Below are 27,042 nucleotides of genomic sequence, written 5' to 3'. Positions count from 1 at the left end.
CCTGACCAGGGATTGAACCTGGGTCCCCTGAATTGGGAGCATAGAGTCTTAACCACTGGACTATCAGTGAAGTCCCTTAATGTGCTTTTTCCCCCCCTATTTATTTATTTACTTTTGGCTGCATTAAGTCTTCGTTGCTGCGTGCGGGCTTTCTCTAGTTGCGACGACTGGGGGCTACTCTTCGTTGAGGTGCGCGGGCTTCTCATTGTGGTGGCTTCTCTTGCTGTGGAGCATAGGCTCTAGGCGCACGGGCTTCAGTAGTTGTGGCACACGGGCTTAGTTGCTCCGCGGCATGTGGGATCTTCCCGGACCAGGGCTGGAACCCATGTCCCCTGCACTGGCAGGTGGATTCTTCAGCACTGCGCCACCAGGGAAGCCCCTAATGTGCATTTTTAACAGCAGCAGCAACAACAACAAAATAGCCATTATTGGGAATTTGCATTCTTGAAATATTGAAACCTAGCAAATATTCTCATAAATAATTTTAAATAACTGCAGTACTGATTTTTAAGCAGGCACTATTAGTTGTATACTGTTCCTATTTTAATTTTTTAAAATTTCTCTTCACCATTTAAGATTTTTATACTTGCAGTATAACATGGCTACGGTAACGTGCACAAATCTGAAGGGTATGGCTCAAAGAATCTTACAAAGCTGTACACCTGTGTAACCTCGCCCAGATCAAAATATAGGTCATTTTCAATTCTTTGAAGGCTCCCTCATGCCCCTCCCCAGCGGCACTTCCAGCCCTTGCCCAAAAGCACAAATCTTATTTCCATCACCTTTAATTGATTTTTCCTGTTCTTGAACTCTGTAAAAGGGCATCCACAGGGTGCATTCTCTTTGCTTGCTGGCTTCTTTCACTCTCCATTAGGTCTGTGAAACTCACCCATGCTGTTGTGTTTATCAGTAGTAGGTTCATTTTTATTGCCCAGGAGTGGTCCATTGTGTGACTCTGCTATAGCTTATCCACTCTCCTGCCTGTAAGGCCAACTGGCCCGAGGCAGGGGAACACAATCAGATTCACAGGTTGCATCAGAATGAAATTCTCCGGACCACCCAGTTCCAGAAACTGCCCTGGCGACATTCCGGACCACCCAGTTCCAGAAACTGACCTGGGGACTTTGAACCCAGCCCAGCCTTCCCGCCTTTTAAGGGGCGGGACCAACCGTCCCCAGGATACCCGAAAAGACCACCAAATAAGGAATACCCTGCGCCCTCCCAGATTCACCACACCCCTTTCCCTTCTTCCCCTATAAAATCTTGCCCAACCCTCGCCCGGGTGCGACTTCTCTGGCCCCTTTCTTTCGGACCAGTGAACCTCGCCCGGGAGCGCTCCCTAATAAAGCTCACTTGAAGCTTTCCTCTGTTTCGCGGTGCCGTTTGTTAAGATCCGACCTTACATTGCCACCCAACATTTGCAGTTTCCGGTTATAGGCTATCATAAATTAAGCTGCTATGAACATTCTCGTCCGTGAAATAGGGGGAATATTTTATTATACCAGGTACATGGGAATTCATTTTGTGATTCCCCATTTAAAAAAATGCCCACTATTGTTAATACGATGACTGTATCATTATGACATGAACCTGATTAGTGCACCACATAAAAGAAACCACCGCCCCTCGCCGTGCCTACAAAACGGAACAAAACAATCAGTAAAATGGCTCCTTATGGGACCTGGGCATCTGTGAACAGGCTTGTCTTCACACACCCTGAAGTAGGAGGTTGGTGATGCTGTCTCTGTTTTCCAAAGGAGGAAGTAGATTCTGGGATGTCAGGTGACTTGTCTAAAGTCCTGCAGTTAAAAAGCGGCAGAGCTGGAGTTGTAATCCGTGCTTGCTGGGCCTGGGGAATCCCAAGACGTGTCAGCTGAGGCCTTCACCCTCACCCAGCTGACCCAGGTCAGGAAATGCAGAAGAAATCTGTGCACGGCCGTTACTGGGTACACAACTGAGTCTGTGCCAAGCATGGGCTGCAGCATCACTGTGGGCATGAAAAGAGCTTCCAAAACTGGAGGTAAAGTCATCAGCAGAGAGCAGGACCAACACCCACCCCCCGAGAAAAAGATTGCCCCAGTGACCAGGAGCGTGCAGGCCAGCAGCTGGGATACCACTGCTGCTCCCCATGGTCACTTACTGAATGCTCACTGCCTGCCTGTGCCCTAGGGGAGCTTGGGTGTACTGTGTGGGCTTCCATGAAGTCCATTTCCTTTCGAGGGTTCCAGAGAGTCCTGGGAAGTGCTCACACCCTGTGGGCACAGCCTCTGCCCTGTACCCGTGGTCTCTGCTGTTCCTGTCATCTCTGAGTGCTGTTTCTCCAGGGGTGGCAGGCACATTCCATGAATCACTCCGTTTTGTCCACACAACAACACTGTGGGACCGATAGTATCAGCCCAGTTTTACAGATGAGGACACTGAGGCCCACAAGAGTAAGTGACTCGCCCAAGGTCACATCGCACAAGGTCAATGGCAGGGCGGGGATTTTCATATCAGCTTCGCCAGACTCCAAAGTTGGAATTGTTTTCTCACCATTCTGGTCTGCCAGGGTGGGGCAAAAGGGAAGGCAGGAGTGAGGGGCACAGGGTTTGGGGAAGATGGCAAAGATGAGATTTTAAGTGTTTACGACGCCCCGTGCAGGAGGGAGGCTTTGGGACAGACGTCAGAGCCTGATATGGACAGCAGAGCATGATTTGGAACTTGACTCTGGTTCTGGGGCAGAAGGGGCTGGTCGTCCAAGGCAGGCCCTCCCAGGTCTTCAAGACTCCTGAGGACCTGAGAGTCTCACACTATTTTAGAAAGAACAATACTTTTATTTGAGGATAGCTCAAAGAAGTCATTTACAAAACACCTTTTGTTTTCAAAGCACAGCTTTTCATAAAAAGCAATGTCCACCCTTTAATACATGCTCTAGTACACAGGTGTGTGTCAGGGGGCTGCCCAGGACTTGGGGAGCCCCGCGGGCCCGGGATGTGCCGGTGCTCAGCATTCCTCATCTGAGTTGTCCTTGGCCCACCCGCCGACCTTTGAGGGGCCGGGGTTGGCCTGGGGGCCAGCAGGGGCAGGGACAGAGGCCGGGGCTGGGGCCAGGTTCACCCAGCCGGGCCCTCGGGGCAGCACATGGCTTTCATTCAGTCTGAAGATGCGGTAGTTCTCATAGTGGACATTGTGTGTGATGTCCTTCAGGTCTTGGAGGTGGGAGCTGGGAGATAGGTGGTAGGTCAGCAGGACTTCCAGGGCATCCTCCAGGGCCCCCGCAGCCCCTCGGGCTCCCCACATACTCACCGGATGAGCAGGTCTCTCAGAAGGGGGAACTCACAGTGAGCCATGTTCTCCACTACAAGATACGGCACCAAACCCCTGAGTGCAGGCTCTGTTCCACGCCCCGCCCTCGGCCAGCACTGAGTAAGCACCTGCTGTATGCTGCACACCCCCTGCCACTGCCAGCCCTTCCCCACGTCTCCCTGTGTTAGCCCACCTCCCGTTTGTTAGTTCATTCATTCACTCATGGCTGTGTCCCAGCCCCTGGTACAGGTGGCTCCTATAAACAGCTGTTGAATCAGCAGGGCCTTCCTCTGCTCCCTCAGGTACCCCCTCCCATCCCACATTTCCTTCACTGTGCTTTTCCCACCTGTCCTTGTCTGGTCAGCTCTGTGGCACATAGTAGGCCCACAATCAATTCTAGTGAATGAATAGGGTGCCTCCTGGGTGCCAGGTATCACGCAAAGCAGAGGCTCTGCCCCCTCCAACCACCCTATGAGGTTGATGTTACAATGATACCCATTTGACTGTGAGGAAACTGAGGCCCAGGGTGTCGGGGAACTTGCCCGGGGCTTCTGAGCTGCACAAAGGAACTTGATCCCAGGTCTCTCTGTTTCCTGTGCTGGGCTCTGTGGTGGGTGTAAGGATGCCAAAGGCAACAGGGCTTTTCAACATGTTCTCCCCTGAGCCCTCGCCAGGGCCCCTGCACTGACCTTCAATGATGCCCCACTTCGTCTTCCGGCCCAGGACACACCTCCCATTCACAACGTGCTCTTGGTCAGCCCCGACCACAGCGAAGGGGATCCGTTCCTGCAGGGAAGGGACAAGATCGGAGGGTTGGCCCCACCCGGGAAGTGGAGAGAGAAGACACAGAGATAGGAACCTGCAGGATGCTGTCCTTTGTGGGGAGAGAAAGTGATAGAAGGAGCACAGATATCTGAAGTCAGAAGACACAAAGTCTAATCAGTGTGCCTCAGTTTCCTCATCTGTAAAATGGGAGTCATGACAATACTGATGTAGGGCTCTGTGAATGTTTGGGAAGGATAATCTTGGGCTTAGCATAATGAAGGGGTTAGCAGAACAAGTCTTGGAAACCAAGTGTTACTCAGAGCTACATTAGTGATATAATACTGCTCATGCCCAATTTCTTACCACCTTCAACCATTAACATGAGGGTTAAGAGATAATTTTGTACTATAATTTGAAAAGATACATGCACTTCTTAGTTCATAGCAGCACTATTTACAATAGCCAAGACATGGAAATAACCTAAATGTCCATTGACAGCTGAATGGATAAAGAAGATATGGCATACATATATATATATATATACACACACATATACACACAATGGAATATTACACAGCCATAAAAAAGAATGAAATAATGCCTCTTGCAGCAACATGGATGGACCTAGAGATTATCATACTAGTTGAAGTAAATCAGAAAGAGAAAGACAGGGACTTCCCTGGTGGCGCAGTGGTTAAGAATCCGCCTGCCAATGCAGAGGACATGGGTTCAAGCCCTGGTCCAGGAAGAACCCACATGCCACAGAGCAACTAAGCCTGTGCGCCACAACTACTGAGCCTGTGCTCTTAGCCCGTGAGCCACAACTACTGAGCCTGTGTGCCTAGAGCCCGTGCTCCCCAACAAGAGAAGCCACCGCAATGAGAAGCACGTGCACCGCAACCAAGAGTAGCCCCCGCTCGCGGCAAGTAGAGAAAGCCCGCACACAGCAATGGAGACCCAAAGCAGCCAAAAATAAATAAAGTTATTAAAAAATGAAAGAGAAAGACAAATACTATATGATATCACTTATATGTGGGAATCTAAAATATGATACAAATGAACCTATCTACAAAACAGAAACAGATTCACAGACACAGAGAACAGATTTGTGGTTGCCAAGGGGGTGGGGTGGGGGAGGGATGGACTGGGAGTTTGGGATTAGCAGATACAAACTACTATATAGAGATTGGATAAAAAACAAGGTCCTACTGTATAGCACAGGGAGCTGTATTCAAAATCCTGTAATAAACCATAATGGAAAAGAATATGAAAAGGAATACATATATATATTTATAAACATGTATATATAAATATATATATACATATACATTATATATATAAAACTGAATCACTTTGCTGTATACCAGAAACTAACACAACATTGTAAATCAACTATACTTCAATAAAAGAAATTTAAAGAGAGAGAGAGGACTTCCCTGGCTGTCCAGTGGTTAAGACTCCGCCCTTCTACTACAGGGGACATGGGTTCGATCCCTGGTCGGGGAAGATCCCACAGGCCGCGGGGCGCGGCCAAAAAATTAAAAAGAAAAAAAAAAGAAAGAGAGAATTTTGTAAACCAGGGGCTGGCAACCTATGGTTCCTGGGCCAAACCAGGCAAGTTCGTTGGCATACCGCCCCTGCCATTCATTTACTCTTGTCTATGTTGCTTTCATTCTACTACAGCAGAGTTGAGTAATTGCAACAAAGTCTAAAATACTTACCATAGTCTGGCCCTTCACAAAAAAAGTTTGCTGAGCCCTGTTGTAAATTCTGGTTGTTTACTTATTCGTGGCAGGAAGTGGAGATTAAACAGGCAAGTGCTGCATGTAGGTTTGTTTTTCTAAGAATTAGATTGTGATGGGGAATAAATTGATGCTAATAATAACTGTCTCTTACACACTTATTATGCATCAGCCCATATTTGACCCTCAATAGATGTTATATATCTGGATGATTTATTGAGAGGTTAATTTGAATACATTCTCCTTTATTTCCCCCAGCACTGTTCCAGCTGTGAGCAGGCTGCTGTCTTTGCTGGCCTCAGGACAGAAAGCAGAAGGTCAAGGCTCTTTGAACCTTTCACAGGAAATACTGTTCATTGCTCCAATGGGGAGCGGAAAGAGGGAATGTGTAGAGAAACTGGATGCCAGACAAGAAGCAGGGCTTCCATGTACAGATGTGCAGTTTGTGCACTGCACAAAGGTAACTTACCATGAGGCTGTGTAGGGCTGAAATCCCATGCAGGCTCCCTTCTGTGAAGGAAGCTACTACCTTTTTCTTTTTCTTTTTTTCTTTTTTTTGCGGTACGCGGGCCTCTCACTGTTGTGGCCTCTCCCATTGCAGAGCACAGGCTCCGGACGCGTAGGCTTAGCAGCCATGGCTCACGGGCCCAGCCGCTTCACGGCATGTGGGATCTTCCCGGACCGGGGCACAAACCCGTGTCCCCTGCATCAGCAGGGGGACTCTCAACCACTGTGCCACCAGGGAAGCCCCTACTGCCTTTTTCTAATTCAAGCTAAAGTGCTGTGTAGGTTAGCAGGGTCCCTGGGGGAGGGAGTGGAGGCCAGGTGTCTATGGATGAAGAATCCCAGGCCTCACCCAGGTGCTTTGCAGGATCCAGACAGACTGACATTGAATGTACCACAAGGACAGGAAGATGGGGGCTTGGAGGTGAAATTCAGTTGATTCAGAGAAAATGAAGATGTGAGCTATTTCCTTTCTTTCTCCTCCTCCCCCTTTCTTTCTTTTTTTCTTTCTCCCTTCCTCCCTCCCTCCCTCCCTCCCTCCCTTCCTTCCTTCCTCTCTCTCTCTTTCTTCAACTTTACTGAGTATAATTTACATACCACAAAATTTGCCCTTTTAGAGGTACAGTTCAGTAGTTTCCAGTATTCTCACAAGTTGTGCAACCATCACCAAAATCTAACTCCAGAGCACTTTCATCATCCCAAAATGAAAGCCCGTACCCTTTAGCAGTCACTCCCCATTTTCCCCTAAACCTCCCGGCCCCTGGCAACCACAAGTCTATTTTCTATCTCCATAGATTTGCCTATTCTGGACATTTCATGTAATGGAATCATATAATATTTGGCCTTTTGTGTCTGGCTCCTTTCACTTAGCATCACATTTTCAAGGTTTATCCACATTGGGTTAGGGTTAGGGTAGGATCTATCAGAACTTTATTCCTTTTATGGCTAAGTAATATTCCCTTGTATGGATAGACCACATTTGTTTATCCATTCACAAGTTAATGGACATTTGGAATGTTTCCACTTTTTGGCTATTACAAATAATTCTACTATGAACATTTGTGTATGAGTTTTTATGTCAACATAGGTTTTCATTTCTTTGGGGAGTGGAATTGTTGGGTCATATAGTAACTTAGTGTTCAACCTTGAAGAATTGCCAGACTGTTTTCCAAAATTGCTACACCATTTGATACTTCCACAAGAAGTGTGTGAAAGTTCCAATTTCTCCACATCCTTACTAACACTTGTCATTGTGTGTCATTTTGATACTAACTACCCTAGTGGGTGTGAGGTGGTATCTTACTGTGGTTTTGATTTGCATTTCCCTCATGACTGATGATGTTGAACAATTTTTCATATGCTTAGTGGCCATTGGTATAAATTCTTTGGGGAAATGTCTATTCAAATCCTTTGCCCATTTTTAACTTGGGGTACTTGTCTTTTATTGTTGATTTGTAAGAGTTCTTTATATATTCAGGATACAAGTCCCTTATCAGATATATCATTTGCAAACATTTTCTCCCATTCTGGGGGTTGTTGATATGACCTATTTCTTGCTCACCTTGAGTTTGTGGATGAGTGGAGATTCATACCTGCTAGAAATATATGAACTTTCCCCAAGTTGCAGAGAGAGACGAATCTTCAGATGGAAAGGATGAGTGGGAAGCACATCACCCAGCCTTGGTCCCACCAGCCTCCCCACCTCCCATGGCCTCCTACCCGGATCTTGCTATTGAGGATCTTGTCATTGATGTCCTCATCGAAGCACTGCTGTGGATACACCTCTATGCCGTGAGTCTTCAGGTTTTCCTGGATCTGGGGACCACACACAGATGACCTCAGCCCACCTGTGCATTCTCCCCCACTCCACACCCCCACTGACCCCAGACTTGTCCCAGGTGCCCAGATTACCCTGTGCCTGAAGGCCTCTCGCTCCTCAATGGTCAGGCTGTCGGCCCGGGCGATCACAGGCACCACGTTCACAGTCCGGCAGAGCCGCCGCAGGAACTCAATGTCCAGGGGCCGCAGCCTGCTCAGGCGGGGCAGCGATGGCCGTGAGCATACGATGAGTGGGTGCCAGCCCGCAGCCCACCCCGGGGGTTCCTCCTCCTCTTCTTCTCCTCCCCACGCAGGTGGCCCTCTGCCCACTGGCTCAGCCACCTCACCAGTGCCCGGTGGGTGGCACGAAGTACACGCAGCAGTGCACTCGGGTGTCGGGGATGTGTCGCTGCCGGGTAATGAGGATCTCCTCCTGCAGGTAGTGCTCGTACTGCTCATTGATGTAGCCCAGGATGGGGTCCCAGCTGGGGTGGGAGGTGGCTCAGCCTCAGAACCTCGCCAGGAGCCCCCCTCAACCTAGGTCCTCTGAGTGCTCTCCCCTTAGGATGACCAATCGCCCCGTTTGCCTGGGACACAGGAATTTCAGTCCCACACAACCTGAGGCCCTTGATCACCCAAGTACCAACCCCCGACACCCCTGCATCTTCAGAGAGACCCCTGCTTCCTCTTCCTCAGCTTCCTCTTCCGTAAAATGGGAACAGTAAGAGAGCACCTACTTTGTAGGGGAGGAGTGAGCATTAAAGGAGAGAAATTGCCGCAGCCTGGTTCAAACCACCAGGGACTCTCTCCCAATTGTTGCCAGGGTCCCTTCCCCCCACAGGGCTATTGTCAACACAGCGCCAAAAAGATCCTTTTTCTGCTCAGCCTCCAGTGGTCAAAGAAAAGCCAAAGACCTTATGTTGCCCTACAAGTCCCTACCCCATCCCACTGCTGAGCTCTGCCTCCCCTCCCACCCCACCCCCACTTCAAGGCTTTCGCACCTGCCGCCCTCTGCCTTGATCACTCTGCTTAAAACTGCACTCCCCCACCAACTACAGCTCCATCCCCCTTTCACTCCCAGAAAGTGTCCTGTGTCGATGATAAAGAGTTCAGGTTCACCCTCCACAAAACTGATTAATTTTGTTCACTGTTTGCCTCCCCACACCCATGACAATATACATTTCATGCAGACAAAGATGTTCATCAGTTCTGTTCATTGCTGTATCCCTGTGTGTAGAACAGAGCTTGCACATACTAAGTGCTCGGTGAGGTGCTGTGTGCAGGGCTGGCTTCATGGGAGTGTGGATGGAGCCGGCACCCAGGGCTCTGAACCAAGAAGGGCCCACGCAGGGCTGAATGCTCTGCGGGTGTGGTCTTACAATTCTCAGTAATTTTTTTTTTTTTTTTTGCGGTACGCGGACCTCTCACTGTTGTGGCCTCTCCCATTGCGGAGCACAGGCTCCGGACGCACAGGCTCAGCAGCCATGGCTCACGGGCCTAGCCGCTCCGTGGCATGTGGGATCTTCCCGGACCGGGGCGCGAACCCCTGTTCCCTGCATCGGCAGGCGGACTCTCAACCACTGCGCCACCAGGGAAGCCCCTTAGTAATTTTTGAATAAAGGCCCCCACAAGTTGTGCAGCCAGTCCCGATTGTGTGTGTGTGTGTGTTTGTGTTTCATCTCCTTGAGAGCCTAGAACAACTCTGCAAAGGGGATGTCGTCACCCCCAAGTTACGAAGAAGGAAGAGGAGGCTCAGAGAGCTTGCGTGGCCAGGCCCAGGTTATACAGCTGGGAAGTGGTCAAACCCAGGGGTCCTGACTCTGGAGTGTGGGCTTCTATCCCCCTGCCATACCATAGCCTCTATCGAGTGCTTCCAGGCAGCAAGCTAAGACCTTTACATACTTGACTCCTTTGATCTTGGGGGGAGAGTTGCACACACCCACTGTACAGACGAATAAACTGAGCCTCAAAGATGCCACAGCCAGGTGGCTCCAGGCCTGGATGTTTCCCAGAGACCGGAGGGGCAGGGGCAGGGGCAGCCACGGCTCTGCCCTTCCCACCTCCCCGCCAGGACCTACCACTTGTCGTTGTTGATCTGGTCCCCGAAGCCGGGTGTGTCAGTCACTGTCAGCTTAAGCTTCACGCCGCTCTCCTCGATGACTGTAGGGGGAGAGCAGAGGGGCTGGGAGTGGGCCTGGGTGGGTGGGGTGGGGGTGGGGTGAGGGGGTGCTCACTCACCGTGGGTCACAGACTGCAGCTGCAGCGTCTGGGGTGTGGGCACCCCCAGGCCCGGCATGGTGGACTTCCACATCTTGGACTTGAAGAGTGTGTTCACCATGGTGGACTTGCCCAGCCCGCTCTGTCCTGTGAGTAATCACACGGCAGCAACAACTGTGGATGCGTTAGGCATGTTTCTGAAATTCTTAAATAAATGGTTTTGGAAAGTAAACTGTTTTCTAAGTATAACAAATACAGAAAAGCACGTATTATCATAAGTCTCCAGTTCAATGCCTTCCCCCATTTTTTACTGAGGCAAAATTCATATAATAAAAAATTAACATTAACCATTGAAAGTGTACAATTCAGTGGCATTGGGTACATGCAGTGTTGTGCAACCACTACCCCTATCTAGCTCCAAAACATTTTCATCACCCCAGCAAGAAACCCTATATCCATTAGGCACTCAGTCCCCATTCCCCCTCCCCCCAACCCCTGGCAACCACTAATCTGCTTTCTATCTATGGATTTGCCTATTCTGGACATTTCCTTTTTCTTTTTGGCAGCAGCACTTGGCTTATGGGATCTTAGCTCCCCAGCCAGGGATGGAACCCGGGCCCTAGGCAGTGAAAGTGCCAAGTCCTAACTACTGGACCTCTGGGGAATTCCCTGGACATTTCATATAAATGGAATCTTGCAATAACTGTCCTTTTGTATCTGGCTGCTCCCACTCAGCATAATGCTTTCAAGGGTCAGCCACACTGTTGCATGTGCTAGAACTTCATACTTTTTCATGGCTAAATAATATTCCATCAGATGGATAGACCACACTGTGTTTATCCATTCATCTGTTGATGAGCAGGTCAATGCATTTTTACAAATTAAACCACCCATGTATGCAGCACCAGATAAAGAGACAGAACACACAGCTCCGCCCAAGACCACTCCTGCCTCCTCGCAGTAACTGTTAACACAGCTCCAGGGACAGCCACTCTTCTGACATCATCGGTAGGGAGCAGCGCTGCCCGCCCTCTACTTGGGGAATCACACAGCACGTGCTCTTTCATGTCTGGCTTCTTTTAGTGAGATTCCCCTATGCTGCCTGAGCTTGTAGATGGTCCATTCTCCCTGCTGTGCAGGCTTCTCAAACTCCGCCGACCACGCCCTGCAGTAGTAAACATCCTACATCACAGGGCAGGACACACTTTTGGGTCTAAAACTGAAACTGGGACTTCCCTGGTGGTGCAGTGGTTAAGAATCCGCCTGCCAATGCAGGCAACACGGTTTCGAGCCCTGGTCTGGGAAGATCCCACCTGCCGCAGAGCAACTAAGCCAGTGCGCCACAACTACTGAGCCTGCGCTCTAGAGCCCGCGAGCCACAACAACTGAAGCCCATGTGCCTAGAGCCCATGCTCCACAACAAAGAGAAGCCACCGCAATGAGTAGCCTGCGCACCTCAGTGAAGAGTAGCCCCTGCTCACCGCAACCAAAGAGAAAGCCCACACGCAGCAATGAGGACCCAATGTGGCCAAAAATAAATAAATTTTAAAAAATTAAAAAAGAACTGAAATTGTCCTTTGGGCTCTGCTATACAATATGGGAGCCACACCTGGCTATTGCCACTGGCAGTATGGCCATACACCAATCTGAACTGAGATGTGCTGTTGGGGTAAAAGAATAAACCATATTTTGCAGACTTGTTATGACAAAAACAACGTAAATGATCTCATGAATAATGTTTTATATGGATTACATGTCGAGATGATAGTATTTTTGGAATGTATTGGTTTAAGTAAAAAAGACGATTAAAAGTAAGTTGTCCTGTTTCTCTTTACTTTTCTAAAGGAAGCTACTAGGGAATTTAAAATTATGTATGTGGCTCCTATGACATTCCTTTTCTTTTTTTTTTTGGCCACGCTACGTGGCATGTGGGATCTTAGTTCCCTGACCAGGGATTGAACTCGGGCCTCTAGAAGTGGAAGTGCAGAGTCTTAACCACTGGACTGCCAGGGAAGTCCCCTTCTATGACATTTCTGTTGGGTACCCCCACCTTAGAATAATGCCCTTAGTTGGTGCTACACATTCTGACATTTTATGTTCCATTATATCCAGTTTATTTTGTGAGAAGTGTAGTTTTTGACCTACAACATTAATTTTGCATATATAAAAATGCAATTCCAGATAAAACTGACCCACGGGGAACTTCCTAGATGCCAGGCACTGTGCTAAGCCAGATGAGGAAACTGAGGCAGCGAGGGGTCAAAGGCCCTGTCCCAGGTCACACACTGGGTGTTGCTAAGGCCTGGGACCAGGATGAGTCTGGTGTTCCCTACTTCCTGCCACACATGGCCTCCCTTTTTATTGCTTTGTTTGCGTTTGGTTGGGGCTTCACGGTGATTTTTGTCTTTTCACAATTCAGTGTTTCCCAGATTTCCACCTACAACACTCTTGTGAGGTACGACTATCAGGCCCACTTTACAGATGGGGAGGCTGAGGCTCCGAGAGGCGATAGGTCCAGGCCCACAGGGTGGCGTCCATTGGTCTGTCCTCCTGTGAGCCCGAGGCCCCTCACTCACCAACGACCATGATGTTGAACTCAAACCCCATCTTCATGGCCTTGATCTTCAGTTGGTCCAGCACGGCCTCGATGCCCACGTAACCAAGCATCTCGCTGGGTAGGGTCCTCGGGCTGGAGGCCCGTGACGAGCTGCGGGAGGGGGACTGCCTCAGGGGGTCCATGGGGCTGAGGAACAACGATGCCTGTCATCCGGGTGGGGTGGGGAGAAGGGAGTCGCTGGGGCTCCAGAGGGGGACCACCCGAGTTCTCATTTCTGAACCCTGACTCTTGAGATCTGCTCCCAGGCACTCCCATATTTCATGCCCCCTCACCTATGCATCCCCCAAGTCCCCACTGCCCACGGGGTTTGTCGAGGGGTGCCTGGGGGAGCTGCCTCTCAGGGGAGACTGAACCCGCTTTCTGATATGCACCAGCCCCAGGGATCTGTCTCTCCCCACTCAGACTCTCCCGCAGTAGAGTGTGGCCGGCCTGGCAAAACTCAGGGGCTGGACCCATGGAGGACAGAGAGGGAGAGAAGCAGCCTCATGTGGCACCTGGTGGCCTTGGATCCCTGTGGGAGCCTTGGGGGGCTGCCCTGTCCTGGCAGACCCTGGTTATGTGCTGAGGGGGAGGGGAGAGGGTGACAGTTAACTGAAGAACCTGAGCTCCACCCCCTTCTTGTGACCCTACCTGGGGGCTCCTCTGCAACAGGGGGCTGAGAACAGGGACAGGTAAGCTACTCCACCAGGCCCTTTCGGGTCACTGCCCTATAACCCTCACAATGACCCCGGCCTAGATCTATAGACAGGAACCCCCTGCCCCCGCCCCGGGGAAGCACCTTTGCCCAAGGTCACTTAGCTGGTTAAGCGGCAGCTCTGGGCAGCAGCCAGTCCCTCTGCTTCCAAGTTCATGCCCCTTAACCACTCTGTTGGGGAAGCAAACCTGTGACCCATGGCCAGAAAGTACAACATCCATGTGTTTTCTTCGGTCTGTCCATTGTTGGCGTCGTAGTGTTTTAAACTGCCAATATAGCCAGAGTTTTGTCGTGCAGAAGACTGTTTTAGGAGCCCTAGGATGTTAACTTGTTAATAATCATCAGAGTCCTGTGAAGTAAGTGCAGCTACTACCCCTCAGTTTACAGATCAGAGAGTCCAGTGAGTGAAAGTGGTTCAAGGTCACACAGTGAGGAAGTGGCAGGGCTGGGATCTGTGTCCACATGCTCACCCTCTGCAGCCTCTTTTCTTGTTCACACAAACCTATAGATTTCTGGTGTATCTCAGAGATTATAAGCCTTGGCAACTCTGGGTCCAGCCTACAGCTGACACAAGCTGCCCTCTTTTCTTTTTCTTAAATTTATTTTTTGGCCACGTCACACAGCTTGCAGGATCTTAGTTTGCTGACCAGGGATTGAACCCCGGGCCCTGGCAGTGAAAGCGCCAAGTCCTAACCACTGGACCACCCGGGAACTCCCTAGCTGCCCCCTTTAGATGGGCTACGTGCTCTCCAGTTTGCCATAGCCCTCACCCCTCCCTAATGTCTCCCTAATAAGATGTTTCCTATACCAAGTTCATCTCAGTTATTTCGTTCTCACCTGTTTCCTGGCACCTGAGTTTGCAAGCCCTAAGCAATCCTCTGTTTCAGATGTTGGCAAATGTTTTCTGTAAAAGGCCAGATAGTATAGATTTTAAGTTTTGCTAATCATAAGATCTCTGTTGCAACTACTCTTCGGTTCTGCCGTTGCACTGGGAAAGCAACCAAAAGTAGATGGACGGGAGTGGCTGCGTATCAGACTATTTACAAAAGCAGGTGGTGGTTTGCCGCCCCCACTCTGCCCACCAGGACTCAGCAACTCTGCCCGATCTGCTCAGCTCAACTGTCCTGAGCCCCAGCAGCCTCTGTCCCTCCCTGCCCATGCCCTTCTGCTCCCCCACTTTCTACACATCTGAAGACAGAGGCTTAAACTTCACTTTCCAGGCTTGGAGGCCAGGAGTGGGGCTGGGCAGGACCCTGGGCAGAGACTGCCCTGAACGTGTGCCATTCCTGCTGGAGAACTCTCTCAAGCTACGCCACAGCTCTTGAGGGACATGGCAAGGCTGGCCTCCTCATCAACGCAGATGAGAACGTTCTGTGCGGATGACCAAACAGCGCTGCTGACACGGAGACCCACCTTGCACAAGAAGAGATTCTGTCTCTGGGAATGTCTCCTAAGGAAATAAGCCTCTATGCCCAGAAAACACTTTCTCCAGGAGAGGTGTCACGTGTGAGTGATGTAGGATCTGGAAACCTGGGGGGAAGATGCCCACAGGGACTGCGGACTGGAGGATCAGGTCTGCAGAAAGCAGGACCATTCAAGGCGCTCTTGGCCATGTGGACTGGGGAAAGCCAAGGGTAAAGTGAGCAGAGTGTGGATGGCAGGTGAACCCAATGTATCCAAAGAATCAAGACTGGAGGGAATCGTACCCACAGGTTGGGTGAGAGTAATACACAACCATTTAGTGCATTCATTGTGCCAAGGGAGTGTTTACATCAATTATTCCATTCAATCCTCAGCAGCCTGAGAAGGGGGAATACTCTCCATACACCCACTTTACAGATGAGGAAACTGAGGCAGAGAGGGGTCAGGGGGTGGGCCTTTGGTCACACACGGGTGGATGTTAAGGGCTGGGAGCAAGATCCAAGTCCGAGGTCTGACTGGCCTGAAATGCATCCTGCCATGGCCTCTATCCCATCATTGCTCTGCTTAGGTCCAAGGGGCTCTATGGGTGCTTTCTGTCTTTTAATGACTTGGAATATCCCAGATTTTCTTTAATGAGAATAAACAAGAAATGAGGCACCTGGGCATCTGGACAGGAAGACTGAGGGTCAGTGGGGAGAGGAGAGGACTGGTTCCTGCCCACTCGGCCAGGCCAAGGGGTGGGCAGGGGCCACAGTTGTTAAACCATCCCCCCTCCCCGCTTTTCATTTTTCAATTGAGGTAAAATTCACAGAACATGAAAATTAACTGCTAGCCATTTTAACGTGAACAGATCAGTGGCATTTAGTATTGATATATTCACAATGTTGCAAATCTGCCACTGCTACCTAGATCCAAGACATGTTCATCACCCCTAAAGGAAATTCCATTACCACTAAGCACCCTATCCCCATCCCCCTGACCCTGGCAAACACTACTTTCTGTCTCTATCGATTTGACTATTCTGGACATTTCATATAAACGGAGTCACATACTATGTGGCCTTTTGTCCTTCTTTCACTCAGCATCATGTTTTCAAGGTTCATCCACTTTGTAGCATGTGTTAGTGCTTTGTTCCTTTTCATGGCTGAATAATATTCCACCACATGGAGAGACCATAATGTGTTTATTCATTCACCAGTTTGTGGATATTTTGGGGTGTTTTCACTTTTTGGCTATTATGAAAACTGCTGCTGTGAACATTTGTGTACAAGTTTCGGCGTGGACATGATTTAATCTCTTGGGTATATGTATCTAGGATTGGAATCGTTGGGTCTTATAATAAGACTATGCGTAACTTTTCAAGGGACCGTTTTCCCCAGTGGCTGCGTCTCTACCCCCTTTTGCAATAGAAGTCATTTCAAAGTTACCCTCCCTGGGCAACAGGAATCTGAGATCTCAGAACAGGAATGGAGGGGATGGAGGGTGTAAGATGGGGATCCCAGCACAGGAGACTGTATTACATGGTGGTCAAGGGCTCTGGGATCTGACGGCTGGGTTCCAGTTCAGACTTCTCTGCTCACTAGGTGTGGTTGGAAGAATCATGGTGCCCAAAGAGTTCCCATCTGAATCCCTGGGAACCTGTGAATATGTTACCTTATGTGGCAAAAGGGACTTTGCAGATGTGATTAAGGATTCTGATGGGGAGATTATCCTGTGGGCCAGTGTAATCACTGGGGTCCTTATAAGAGGGAGGCAGGAAGAGCAGAGCCAGAGAAGGTGTGAGGATGGAAGCAGAAGTGGAAGTGATGGGGGTGGGGCATGAACGAAGGAATGTGGGTGGGTGGCCTCTAGAAGCTGGAAAAGCGGAGGAACTGGGACTTCCCTGGTGGCACAGTGGTTAAGAATCTGCCTGCCACATACATACAATGGAATATTACTCAGCCATAAAAAGAAATGAAATTGAGTTATTTGTAGTGAGATGGACGGACGGAGAACCTGTCATACAAAATGAAGTAAGTCAGAAAGAGAAAAACAAATACTGTATGCTAACATATATATGGAATCTAAAAAAAAAAAAGGTTCTGAAGAACCTAGGGGCAGGACAGGAGTAAAGACGCAGACATAGAGTAGACTTAAGGACATGGGGAGGGAGAAGGGTAAGCTGGGACAAAGTGAGAGAGTAGCACTGACATATATACACTACCAAATGTAAAAGAGATAGCTAGTGGGAAGCAGCCACATAGCACAGGGAGATCAGCTCGGTGCTTTTTTTTTTTTTTTTTTTTTGTTTTTTTTTTTTTTTTTTGCGGTACGCGGGCCTCTCACTGTTGTGGCCTCTCCCGTTGCGGAGCACAGGCTCCGGACGTGCAGGCTCAGTGGCCATGGCTCACGGGCCCAGCCGCTCCGCGGCATGTGGGATCTTCCCGGACCGGGGCACGAACCCGCGTCCCCTGCATCGGCAGGCGGACTCTCAATCACTGCACCACCAGGGAAGCCCCAGCTCGGTGCTTTGTTACCATCTAGAGGGGTGGGATAGGCAGGGTGGGAGGGAGACCCAAGAGGGAGGGGATATGGGGATGTAAGTATACGTGTGGCTGATTCACTTTGTTGCACAGCAGAGACTAGCACAACAATGTAAAGCAATTATACTCCAATAAAGATGTTAAAAAAAAAAAAGAATCTGCCTGCCAATGCAGGGGACACAGGTTCGATCCCTGGTCCGGGAAGATCTCACTTACTGTGGAGCAACTAAGCCCGTGCGCCACAACTACTGAGCCCGTGCTCTAGAGCCCGCAAGCCACGACTGCTAAGCCCGAGTGCCACAACTACTGAAGCCAGTGTGCCTAGAGCCCGTGCTCCGCAACAAGAGAAGCCACCACAATGAGAAGCCCACGTACCGCAACGAAGAGTAGCCCCCGCTTGCTGCAACTGGAGAAAGCCTGCGCGCAGCAGCGAAAACCCAACGCAGCCAAAAATAAATAAATTAAATAAATTAAAAAAAAAAAAAAGAAAGCTGAGGAATTGATTCTCCCCTAGGACTTTCAGGAGGAACACAGCCCTGCCCACTCATTTTAGACTCTGACCTCCAGAACTGTAAGATAATAAACTTGAATTGTTTTAAGCCACTAAGTTTATGGTAGTATGTTATAGCAAGAACAGGAAATGAATACATGTGTGACCTGAGCTAGTTGCTGAACTTCTCAAGGCCTCAGTTTTCACATCTGTAAAATGGGAATAGCAGTAATACCCACTTTAGGATTTCCATGAGGAATACATTAGGTACACGCATCCTTCAGGGATATTGTGGGTCCAGTTCCAGACCACCACAATAAAGCGAATATTGCAAAAAAGCGAGTCACACAGCTTTCCCAGTGCATGTAAAGTTGTTTACACTATATTGTAGTCTATGAAGTGGGCAATAGCATTGTGTTTTAAAAATACAACGTACGTACCTTGACTAAAAATTAGTTTGCTAAAAAATGCCAAAATAATTACAATGATAACATCAAAAATCACCCCTCACAGATTGCCGTAACAGATATAATAAAAATGAAAAAGTTTCCAAATGCTGTTGGAAAATGGTACCGACAGACTTGCTCAACTCAAGGTTCCACAAACCTTAAATTTATCAAAAATGCAACATCTGTGAAGTGCAGTAAAGTGTGCCTGTATAGCGTCAGGCACAGAGCCTAACATTAGCCAACATGTTTTCCCAGCGAGACCGTAAGCCCCACAAGGATAAGAAGGTGTGTCCACCTGATTTACAGCAGGTCCCCAGGGCCTGGGGGTAAGGGGGGAGGCGAGACAGCTCCAGGTGCCGTGTCAGGGGCCCTGGGCTCCAAGTTCTGGGGAGAGAGCTCATTTGAGCGACCATAACCATCGTCTCACAAGCATCACTGTGAGGATTAGAATAGAGAAGGACCCCAAAGGCTGCTGCTGCTGCGCTGCCAGGAACACAGTCGCTGCCCAGGCAAGGGCGGTGGAACAGAAACATCTTCTCCCTCCCCTCCCTCCCTCCCCTCCTTTCTTTTTCACCTCCCTTCCTCCTTCCAACCTGCCACCATTTTTTTCTGTCTTTTCTTCATTCATGAAGGCAACAGCGGCTGAGTGTCTGCTGTGTTCCAGGTTGGCTGTCTGGTCTATTGAGAAAAATCTCTGGAATGAAGAGGCCGAGAGGCCTGTGGGCTCCTCCTTCCGTGCTGCACCTGCTGACTCACCTGAGCTCAGTCGGTGCCCCCATGGGCCCTGGGGGACTGGTGGGGGGCGGGGCTGGTTGCCAAGGCCTCAGGTGATGTGGACCCGGAAGCAGGAAGTAGTCTGTATTCCCAGGACCTAGCACCTGCTTGGCTGGGAGATCTCCAAGGCAGGTGGGGGCCCAGGGGTGGGGTTGCTGGGGGGAGTGGGCGGGGAGGAGCTTGCTCAGGCCAGGGCCAGGAGAGAAGTGGAAGAGAGGCTGGGGTAGGGGCTGGGGCCAAGAGGGGTGGTGTGGGAGGGCAGGGCCAGGGCTGCAGTGCAGGGGGGCAGGGATGCGGCAGCCCCAGGATTCTGAGGTGGCCCTCTGGGGGGCTGGAGCAGGCGGTGCCCAGGACCATCCAGCTGAGATGGTCTTGTTAACGGAGGATGTGGAGCAGGAGCTGAGCGCCACAGCCCAGCAAGTGCTGGGGAAACTGTGGAGCCACCAGCTGTTCCAGTCCGAGTGGGACACCGGTGCCTTCATCATCTTCCTCGTCTTCCTCGGTGAGTGTGGCTTGGCCTCTGGCCCCGGGCAGCCTCCCAGGCCGAGGGCCATATCTGGATACCCATCCTGCCCACAGGCGTCGTGGCGCTCCTGCTGCTGGTCGTCTGCATCCATTGCTGCTGCTGTGGCTGCTGCCAAAGCCACTCCTCCAGGTCCCAGAAGGTGAGCCCGGAGCACCAGGGCCAGGCCGAGAAGGTGGCGGTGGGGTGGGGTGGGGTGGGGTGGGGCGGGCCGGGGGCCGAGGAGTGAAGCCACCAGCCCGTGTGCCTCTCTTGCAGAAACACGCCGGGGGATTTGATAACCTTGCCCTGGAGCCTTAATGCGGAGAGTTCTTGCTCCCCTGCCTTTGTCCTGCTGGTCAGCAATAACAATGCCTTGTTCAGCCAAAGCCTGAGTCTGGAGTGTATTCTGAGCCTCCTGTCACGGTGGGCAGTGTAGGCCCCCACTGCTTCATCCAGATGCCCCCTGTGTCCCTCACAACCTTCAGATGGCATGACTGTCACCAGGAGACCTCGGGTGATGTGCTGCAGCCACCGAGCGGCTGCCCATTCACCATCCCATTCGGCCCCTTGGAGGCCAGGGGTTCAGTCACTGGGTACTCGGCCCAGCTCCTGACTATCAGGGACCCCTGGCCAGGTCCCTACTCAGACAGACAGACAGACAGACAGACAGACAGACAGAAGGGCTCCAGGCAAAGTCGGATGATCTTTATTTCTTGAAGGCCCTGCCAGGGTTGCCAAGCGAACACAGTCAAGGGCACTACAGCTCATGGTGGGCAGCTTCTGTCCTCCTTCCCCAACTCAGAGCTTAGGGCCACCACCCACTCCTCAGGCTCCAGTGGGAGGGGGTGTGTGGCTGCCCCTTGCCATCCTGGAGGACAGGCTGCGAAGAGGGGAGGAAGGAGAGCCCTGGGCCTGGCCCCAGCCTGAGTCCAAAGGTTCCTGCCTTGGGGCGAGGGCAGGGCTTGGACTATAGGCTACCTTGAAGCTCCGCCTTCCTGACCTCCCCCATTCAAAACAAAAAGCACGCCAGTGTCACTTCCTCCCAGTGGGTCCAGGGTTCAGTCCCATCTGTGCAGATGTGACAGGCAGGGCAGGGTGAAGAGGGAAATAAATAGCCCGCAGTGCCGAGCTCTGGTCGGCACTTTGTGTGTGTGGGTGCGTGCGTGTGTGTTTATGTGTGTGTGTGTGTGTGGGGGGGGAACAGGGACTCCCTGGGCAGGGGCCATTCCCAGGGGGACAGGCTCTTGGGCGCTCTGTTCAGAAAGGCCTGTAGCTCCAGTAGCTGGAGAACACAGAGATCTGGGGAAGGAGGGAGATGGGGGGACATGGTGAGTGGTGGTGCTAGGGGATCTGGCCCCTGCTGCACCCTCTGTGACCCAGGTGAGATTTGAAGGTCATCCAAGGGCCATGTGTCAGGAAGAGGATACTGTTGCCAAGCAACACCATGGCCCACCTGTTTGGGGTGTGCAGAGGGTACGACAGATCTTAAGATTAGGGGGCCCTTTAGAGGTGTGCCGCCCCAAAAAAGAAGGGGCTAAACAACCTGCTGTTTGGCTGGCCTAATCTGCGTGAGGCCCAGCCCGGCCCTGACCGCCCCCATGTCCCTACCTTATCCTTGAGCTGCTGGCAGAGCTGCAGGGAGACGGTGAAGAAGACGAGGGCATCGTTCAGCCATGGGATCACACACTCCACCTTGTGCACGTGGCTCACCTCCAGACGCTGTGCACCCCACTCGCTGCGGGGAGATGGGAGGGTCCCTGAGGGCAGTTCAGCCGGCCAGGACCCCATCCCCTGAGGTGCAGACGGGCGAGGGCGCTCCAGGGACCCCTCCCAGGCAGGGTACTTACAACATGGCCCCGGGGCTGTGAAGCAGGGCACCTCCAGCTGGGCGGAAGTTCTAGGCAGAAGAACATCAGACTGGGTCAGGCCTGGGGCCTAGGGCGGGCAGGGATGGGGTGGGTGGGGTGCTCACCTTGGTGGAATTGGGCTGCAGGGCATGCAGCTGGTACACGGTGAGGCAGAGCTTGTTGAGGCTGATGTAGACGTTGACCAGCAGGTCGGAAGGCAGGGCGGGGGCGAACATCCGCTGTTGGGAGGGGGGCCGGGCAGGCAAGGGGGATGAGGGCTGAGCAGGCACATCTCACGCCCGCCCCTCCAACCACCCCAGGGACTCCCAGTCCCCATCCCATGGACTGGGGCTTCCAGTGTCTTCTCAGGTACCACAGATAGCTTCCTGCACCACTGGGCTTGGGACCCACTGATCCAGATCAGGGGGGTACATATCTGGGGGCTGCAGAATGGAAGCCAAGGACCCCATCCCAGAAAACTGCACATAGGACTCTGTCGACAATTTGGGGCTTGCAGGACCTCCTGGCACCCCTGTGTCCCTCCCGGGCGCGAGCTGGGCCCCTCTGTGGGGACCGCCTCTCCTGGAGCAGGGGCCGGCCTGAGGCACCACTGACCGTGAGGCCGCTGGCAGCGATCTCAGGCAGAGTGAGGGTAGCTGGAGTGGTGAGCCGGTTTCGGGCTCTGGTCAGCTGCAGCATCACGGCATCCATCAGCTGGGGGAAGGGGGCTGGTCACAGCCGCTGTGAGGGCAGCGGGGCCTGGTCCTGATCCCCTCCCCCTCCCCACCCCTGTGTCAGTAGCAACAAAATTATGGTAGCTCCTAGCTCCTTCCATAGAGGTCACAGTCTCTAGGGCCTGAACCCCTGCAGCACGGGGCTTGTTAAAGATGCAGGTAATTGGGCTCCAGCTGGGGGTCGGGGGCAGGACAGAAGGTTCTACTGCATGGGATCCTGGGTATTGGTCCAATGGGGAATAGAAGATACCAGAAGTTAGTCCCAGGGGCACGAGGGCGTGGTGGATGAGGGTACAGGCAATGAAGGAGCTTAGAAGAAGGGACTCTAATTCAGCTTGGGTGCAAGGGGCCACGGAGGGCTTCCTCAAGGAAGAATTGGGATGGCTAAGTTGAGGCCTTATGGTGGACACCAGCCCCATTTTCAAAGGTGAGGAAACTGAGGCTCCAAAGGGTTAAGGTCACACAGCTAGGGAACGGTGGAACCATCTGCACTCATCCCTTCCCTTTGTCAAGGAGCAAAGCTTTGGCTCGAACTCAGAGCCCCAGTTTCCACTGCTTCCAGCCATTCATCCAGCTGTTGCCATGGTGCTGGGGTCACCTGGCTCCAGGGAAAGGCACAATTACTGGGTGGAGGCATGGGGGCTGCACATTACACCCCAGAGAGTGGTCACAGTTCTGAGAAAGACCTTAGTCCATCTGGTTTCAAATTTTCATGAGGTCCAGAGAGGATAGGTGAACCACCTGAGGACACACAGCAAGTCAGGGGCAGAGCTAAAGCATGAACTCAGGGCATCTGAGCTCATCTTGTCTCTCCACACCACATGAATTCACTTTGTTAATTACAAAAGTTTTTCTGTTGCTGGTACTAAAACCTGTAGCTACTGTTTACCAAGCGTTTACTAGAGACCACTTTACCTGCATCATCACGATTGGCAGTCACTACAGCTTGTCCCCCTTTTACAGGTGAGGCTACTGAGGCACAGAATAGCTAAGTGAGTGACTTGAGGTTGCACAGCTCATAGTGGGGGCCCTGGGATCAGAGCCCAGGGCTGTTTCTGGAGCCTGGGCTGTGAGCCTTTCAACTGTGGCTGGATGGACATGTATACACTGAGAGGTGAAGGGTCAACCATTGGCTACACCTGAGAATGTGGGGGCAGAGCTCTCCAGGGGCCCAGTCAGAGGTCAGGGAACCTGGCTCTCCCATCCCTACGGGCAGCTCACCTTGAGGACCTCTGCTCCTGTCCTGAACTGGTAGCTCTCCTCCCGGTTGGCAAGGAGGTAAATGGCTTGGCTCACGTGGTTCCTGGCGTCCTGGATCTAAAAACAGCACCCAATGAGCAGCTAGTGGGCTGGGCCTCGGCAGGGAGAGGAACCAGCTTCACAGCAGCCACGTCCCTGGGGGCCCCAGCCTACGGACCCCCACCCTGAGGGCCTATCCTCCTAGGAGGGGCAGGGTGGGTGCCGCCTTCGGGCCAGGCCCTGGCTGGGTGCTGTGAGTCAGGCTTGGTCCCTGGCCTCATGTGGCTCACTTTCCAAAGGAGGACAGAGGATAATAGAGTAAAGGCACAAGGTAACAGACGGTGCAACTTGCACAAGGAAACAAACAGGGTGATGAGCGCGGTGAGGGAGAGGCTCCAGGGAAGCGACTCTTGAGCTGACACTCGTGTGATGAGAAAAGCTGAGGGAGTGGACTCCGGGCAGAGGGACAAGCCCGAGCAAAGGCCCTGAGGTGGGCTGGTGGCCAGTGAGAGGAGAGAAGGAGGGGACAGAAACCAGGCCCAATCACATAGGTGCTGTTAGGAAGCATGGACTTGGTCTCCAAGAGCCAGGGGAAGCCCCTGGAAGCTCTGGGCAGGGAGTGACTTGTTCAGGGTATCCCTGTAGTTCCCGCTGGGCTGGGGGCCTACACATAGGACAGGCTAGGAGACCAGGCACTGCCCACCACAGCTGTGCTGCTAGGAAACACCTTCCCAAGCCTGCTGTGGCTGCAGGTCCCCACAGTGGCCAGCCCAGGAGGCCTCAGCGCTGCAAGGGGCTGCCCCTGCCTGCCCTTGTGCCCCTGAGTCGTGGCTGGGGAAGGGCCCGGTTACCTGCTGCAGCTTCCACTGCTTGTCCTCCCTGAAGGCAAAGTGCAGCAGCTGGTTGTTCCTGGGCATCTTCAGGTTCACGTCCTGATGGGCAAGAGCAGGATAAGCTGGGCAGAAGGATGCCCTCCTGCTTTTGGCCACTTTGAGCCCTTGAGCCGGGGGCAGAAATGGGGTGTGTATGGTGGTTCAGGCCACAGCCACTACATGGGGCAGAGGGCCTCTCAACACCCTGGCCATTTGGGGAGTGAACAGGGAGGTCAGGAAACGAACTCAGGCCCAAGAGGAACCACGAGAAGTGAAAGGGAAAAGAACCAAGAAAGGGGAAGGCGGCTACGTCTGGGAGGAAGCATGTAGTTGTGGGCAAACGGAAAACATGTGTACATGCCAAGTGACGGAACGCCCACCTGAGGAGAGGGACCTTCCTCCAGGCCTTGGCACCTGCCACAGGGTCAAGTGCAGCTGGAGCTCAGATGTTGGCTGATTGCACTTTGATCTGGGGCCAGCCTAATCCTGCCAATGCCCACGCTTCCTGGGGCCCAGAATCCAGGTAGGGCCAGGTAGCGCTGTGTGCAAAGCATTCCTCCCCCCTTCCTGCACCTGTCACTGAAGCCACACACCAATCTCATGAGTGGGTTAGGGACGGTGTCATTTTACAAACGAGAAAACTGAGGCCCAGAGAGGTCAAGGATCCTGCCCAGAGTCACACAGCTGGCTGGCGGCAGAGCTGGGATAAGCAGGAGGCCCCCACGCTCTTCCCCACTGAGTCCTGTGGCAGCATGGGAAGGGGAAGAGGGGCCGGGAGACTCACCGCCTGGCTCAGTGCATCCCCTTGCAGAGTCAGCACGCCCTTCACCTGGTCTGTGCTACAACACGTGGGAGTCAGAGCAGCGCCTGCGGCTGCCCCTCCCACCACCCCATCCTCCCAACAGGCCGTCCCTGGCTGTCACAGGATGGTCCAGCCCGTCCCACTGCATATCCTCTGGACGTTGGAGCTGAAATCAGTCTGCAGGGCAGGGCTGTGCCACCTGTCCTAGAGGATATCCCAACCCCTCCCCAAGAACCCACCCCCAACCCAGCCCAAGCTCACCCACAGCTGCTCAGGATGAAGTTCTCCTGCTTTGTGAACCCCTCGGTGCCTGAGCCCGGCAGAGTAAAGCGGAGAGAGGCCTCCTGCAGAGGGGAGTTGGGGTAGAGCTCACCCACTCCAGCCTAGCCATGTGTCCAGGAGCCCCACTCCCAGGGCCCCTCCCCCATAGCCTGAGTTTCAGGTCCTACCTGAGCCGATACCTGCTCCTTCCACACTCCCTGGGAGCTTACTGTGTGCCCAACCCGGGGGAGAGAACCGAGAGATACCCTCCCGGCTTGGGTAAGGTTTGGAAGTGAGGAGCAAAGTCAGGGGAGACAGTAGTCATGGCAACCTACAATTTTGGCTTCACCAGGCACTGCCTGGACATTTTTTTGTGATTCTATTGGCTTTATTTTATCACAACAGCCCTGAGGCCGGTACTAGTATCTTCTTTTGGCAAAGGGGAGGCCCAGAGAGATCGAGTACTTGGCTGAGGTCAAAATGCTGGGTCCTTCAGATCTGAGGTTAAATGTCAATTCCAAAGGAGGCCTTCCCCGACCCCCGGGGCCGCGCTCACAGGGCTGCTTGTGGAATTGGGTAATTATCTGCTACTGCTTGCCTCCCGGCTAGACTCTTAAGTCCTCTGAGGGCAGGGCCTGGTCTGAATACCGCGCGTTGCGTACACAGTCGGCGCTCGGGCGGCAGCCGCGGGAGGCCGGGGAAGGAGCCGCGCTGGGGGAGGGTAGGGAGGGTGGGCGCCCGCACAGGCCCTCAAGGCGCGTTACCTTGAGGATGTCCTGCAGCTGCCTCAGCACGGCGTGCACCTCGTCGTGCAACAGCCAGCGAAACTCCTCCTCCTGCGGGGACAGGCCCGTAGTCAGCTGCCCGGGACCGCCGACCCCCGCCCCACCCCGCCCGCGAGCCTCACCAGCACCGCCCGCTCCGCCGCCGTAGCTGCCATCACGGTCGCCATCACCGCCGCTCGCTGCCCAGCGACCGTCACCGGCCCGCCGTCCGCTCGCCGCTCAGTCCTCCGTCGCGCCCGGGCCCACCCCCCGCTGCCGATTGGCTGCGCGGGCGCCCGCCCCGCCTCCAGCTCGCGACGCTGTGAGCGCCCCGGAACCCGCCTGCTCCGGCTCGCCCGGCACACCGCCCGTACCAACCGCGGGCGCTGAGCACTCCGGCGCCGTATCCATCGCTACTGTCGGGCCGGAGCGCCGGGGACGCTCGTCCCGCCCCTTCTCGGCCCTGATAGGGCGCCCTGCTCCGCGCACACTCACCGATTGGCCGGCCCGATAGCTTGCTCTCGCCGCGTCCGGCGATTGGCCGACGGGGAACCTTGTTTCCGCCCGATCTCGCCTCCGGCCCACTAGTTCCGTCGGTCCGGGAGGGACTAACGCGCGGACCCTACAGTCCCGTCGCCGTGCTGAAGAGGCCGCCGCTCCGCTCCACGCCGGGCCCTACCCCTCCCACCACCGCACGGCGCTCGATGTCTGGGCGCAGA

The 27,042-nt window shown here is 52.9% G+C and overlaps 2 protein-coding genes across 2 annotated transcripts; both read right to left on the bottom strand.

The window, feature by feature from the left end:
- Positions 1 to 2,982: 2,982 nt before the first annotated feature.
- SEPTIN12 (septin 12) lies at positions 2,983 to 13,070 on the bottom strand. The gene is made up of 8 exons (XM_060284853.1): positions 12,908 to 13,070; positions 10,353 to 10,478; positions 10,193 to 10,274; positions 8,462 to 8,599; positions 8,016 to 8,325; positions 3,975 to 4,071; positions 3,286 to 3,337; positions 2,983 to 3,202 (listed from the first exon to the last, which is right to left on the bottom strand). The coding sequence occupies exons 1-8, from the start codon at positions 13,068 to 13,070 to the stop codon at positions 2,983 to 2,985; spliced, it is 1,188 nt and encodes a 395-aa protein (XP_060140836.1).
- A 7,005-nt stretch (positions 13,071 to 20,075) lies between these two features.
- ROGDI (rogdi atypical leucine zipper) lies at positions 20,076 to 26,681 on the bottom strand. Its single transcript, XM_030883875.3, has 11 exons — positions 26,467 to 26,681; positions 26,324 to 26,395; positions 25,560 to 25,642; positions 25,281 to 25,335; positions 24,476 to 24,556; positions 23,607 to 23,702; positions 22,267 to 22,365; positions 21,777 to 21,890; positions 21,652 to 21,701; positions 21,413 to 21,539; positions 20,076 to 21,103 (listed from the first exon to the last, which is right to left on the bottom strand). The coding sequence occupies exons 1-11, from the start codon at positions 26,509 to 26,511 to the stop codon at positions 21,062 to 21,064; spliced, it is 864 nt and encodes a 287-aa protein (XP_030739735.2). The 5' UTR covers positions 26,512 to 26,681; the 3' UTR covers positions 20,076 to 21,061.
- Between the last annotated feature and the right edge of the window lie 361 nt (positions 26,682 to 27,042).

This window comes from Globicephala melas, chromosome 15 (assembly GCF_963455315.2).
Source record: "Globicephala melas chromosome 15, mGloMel1.2, whole genome shotgun sequence".
Classification (NCBI taxonomy): domain Eukaryota; kingdom Metazoa; phylum Chordata; class Mammalia; order Artiodactyla; family Delphinidae; genus Globicephala; species Globicephala melas.
The sequence above is the reverse complement of the archived record's forward strand: the minus strand, read 5'-3'. Positions and strand labels throughout refer to the sequence as shown.